The sequence below is a fragment of the Manacus vitellinus genome, unplaced genomic scaffold (genome assembly GCF_001715985.3).
Source record: "Manacus vitellinus isolate BGI_N305 unplaced genomic scaffold, ASM171598v3 scaffold_122_pilon, whole genome shotgun sequence".
NCBI lineage: Eukaryota > Metazoa > Chordata > Aves > Passeriformes > Pipridae > Manacus > Manacus vitellinus.
The window spans coordinates 204,822-207,942 of record NW_021938909.1 but is presented as its reverse complement, the minus strand read 5'-3'; the positions used below and the strand labels follow the sequence as shown (position 1 = coordinate 207,942).

Below are 3,121 nucleotides of genomic sequence, written 5' to 3'. Positions count from 1 at the left end.
TATAATAAACGAAATTTAAAATATAATTTTAAGATGAGAAGATAAATAGATACAAATACACCGTGTCAGTGCAAAGCACAGTCACATTCTCTGCACAATTATCCTTCAGCAAAGCATCCCCAGGAAAATGATCCAACAGCCCACATGAATTTACCACCCAGGGGGTTCTCTCCTATGGATTTATCTGTATGTTCTTACTCATCAAGTAGATGAGCCTGAAATAATAAAACCTAGTAGAAAATAAATACATAAATAACCTCTAATAAATTATAAACAAACAAACCATAATAGACCATAAATAAACCTTAATGAATTATAAATAGCCTCCCAATAAATTACAAATAAATAAATAAACCCTAATAAAACCCAGTAACAAAACCCATTCCAAAAGCAGGAGTCATGGGAAAGTCACAGAATCTGGGACCAAACGTGGAAAATGATTCCCAGATGCTGTTTCCTTTCAGCTCCCAATCCCAGGATGGGGAATTTCTGCCTCCTCCCCTGCTGAGGCTGCAGCTGGATCCCAGTTATCCCACAGAACCAACAGGGGGAAGGGTTGGCTTTAAAACCATGGACTTTGGTGGCCCTGCTCGTGATTCCACCCCCAGGACAAACCCAACCCCACATTGTCCAGCTGGAAGGGTTCAGTTGGGCAGGGCTGGATCTCACCCCACTGCAGAAATTCAGGAAGAGAATCCCAGAATCATCCAGGCTGGAAAAGACCTCCAAGATCATCCTGTTGGGAATGTTTCGAACGAGGAAGAAGAAAACCCCTCCCAGGGCTGCATCTTCAGGAGGACTTTGGGAACTGAACAAAATCCATTGACACCAAGTTCCTTTTTGCACCACAACAAAGTGCTCTGTGAACTGTAACATTTCAAGTTCTTTCCCAAGTATTCCTGGATTCATCTGAGACGAATCAGAAGGAAGTGGCCTCAGGTGTTCAGGAACAGAATTTTCCAGTTCAAGTGTCAGATGTTTTCTCAATCAGGTGTTGTTTCCATCTTACAGCTCTGCTTTTGCTTCTTCTGGCAACACTGAAGGAGCTGACACAAGATTTTCTGTAACTCCTCTCATTACCAAACTTCAGAGCATAAATATATATATTCATTAGCACCTCTTTGGTTCTATGTTCCCAAAAAAACCGTGCACTGCCTGGAAATTATTCTGCCTATTTCAGAAACTTTTGGTTGCTTTGCTTTGAAATCTGACAGTGAAACCCTCCACATTCAATAGAATTTGTCCAAATCATGCAACACTCCCAACATTAATTTCTATAATATGATATTCTGTGACATCATGTTTGTTCTATTATATCCTATAATATGATATTCTATGATATCCTTCACATTGGGTTTTCCAGGAAGGACAACTGAGGACTCCTGGGAACTTCCATGGTGCAGCTTCATCAGAAATACACGGAACCAAGAAAGGGATAAAGAAATAAATGTGCAAAATTTATTATGTTCTTCAATGAACACAAGGACATTAAATTTATAAAGTTAGGCAACATCTTCAAAATTAAAAAAAAAAGATATATAAACACAAAGAATTCCTTGTCAGAATAAACAAAAGTCCATATGATGCTCAAACTCAGTTCAATCCAAAGCAATTTCTTCATAAAAAAAATAAGCTACTTAAAAAAATTAACTCCAGCAGACAGTGGTATGTAAACTGAAATGTTATTGGAGCACATCCCGATCATTTGTACCCAAAAAAGTCTGTTGGGAAGACAAGACAGAGCTGGAAAAGCTCTGAGTGACAAACACCCTCATCACCCTTAAAAGGCATTTTCTAAATTCACCTTGGCTCCTTCCAATCACAGAAATAAGTTACATCCTTTTTAGGAGATTTTTGTTTCTGAATGAAATCCATTTGGCAGTAAATATTTTGCACTTTTGGTTCTGTAGGAATGGGGGGGATACATAAATCAGGCCTGTGCCTCCTCCTGTGCCTCCCCATCTGCAGCCCCATGGCAGGAGCTCCTGCACAGCACAGCCCTGGACCTCTGCTGGGGCTTTTATCCTGAATGCAAAACAACTGGAGCCAGTCCAGGAGATTCTGCCAGGACATTTCCCTTTATAGCCCAGGGAAGCTCCTCTCTGCCTCTTCCCATCCCTGTCCCTGCCCGGGTGACCGTGTGGGGGAGAAGCACAGGGGGAATCACGGAATCCCAGACTGGCCTGGGCTGGGAGGGACCTCAAAGCCCATCCATGCCACCTCCTGCCATGGGCTGGGACACCTTCCACCAGCCCAGGCTGCTCAGAGCAACATCCCACCTGGCCCTGGGCACTTCCAGGAATGGGGAGCAGGAGACATGAACGAGGAAGTGGGAATTCCACACGGAGCCTCGGAAGCCCCTCACTGACACGACTCTTGGTCTCTTGGCACTTCGTTCTGGACCTGCTGAACCAACAAGCACTGCCCCTGAGGGGCTGGAAGGGAATGTCCAAGAAGTCCTTAGGATTGTATCCAGCATGGATTTCCTCCTGCCTGTGTAAACATTGGGAGAGCCAACGCCGGGAGCGACGGCGACGGCCCAGCACAGCCCTCTGTGAGAGAGAGAGAGAGAGAGAGAGAAACCCTCCTGTGGGACACGAGGGCTCTGCTGATCATCAGCTTCAAGTACAGAGAGTGTCCAGATCTGCTCCTCCTCAGGCAGAAGGTCGGTGTTTCCCCACGGGGTGACACATCAGTGCAAGGAACGACGACTCCATCCTGTGATCTCCAACCAACCAACCAAGTGCACATCTGGAAACCCAAAGGCAACGAGTCCAGAAGTCACAGTGTCTTCCTCAGGCTGTGACTCCCATCACGAAGAGGTTTTATCAAAGTGCCAGCCCCACAGATTCATTTTATTTTCCTCACAGTTATACTGTTTCCTTTCCCAGAGTTTCTGCCGAGCCTTTGCTCCCCGACGTGTTGTCATCGTTGGAGTAATTCCCTGAGTCCCGACTGCTCTGTTTGGAATGTTTGTAGTCTTTGCAATCCATCTGATTTCCTTCATATGTGATCATAGAGTCAATTATAGAATAATTCTCTACTGGTTCTTCTGGAGTTGGCAGATAAGGGCTGGTGCAGAGCTGTCCTCCAAACCCCTGAGAAAAGAGAAGGAAAAAAA

At 44.7% G+C, this 3,121-nt stretch overlaps 1 protein-coding gene across 1 annotated transcript in view; it reads right to left on the bottom strand.

Moving 5' to 3' along the window:
- Positions 1 to 1,436: 1,436 nt before the first annotated feature.
- IFNAR1 (interferon alpha and beta receptor subunit 1) overlaps positions 1,437 to 3,121 on the bottom strand; it is a 14,238-nt gene continuing 12,553 nt past the window's right edge. Inside the window, exon 10 of the mRNA XM_029965889.1 lies at positions 1,437 to 3,098. Within this exon, the coding sequence (XP_029821749.1) occupies positions 2,871 to 3,098 (228 nt within the window). The 3' untranslated portion in view covers positions 1,437 to 2,870. The remainder of the gene's footprint in view (positions 3,099 to 3,121) is intronic.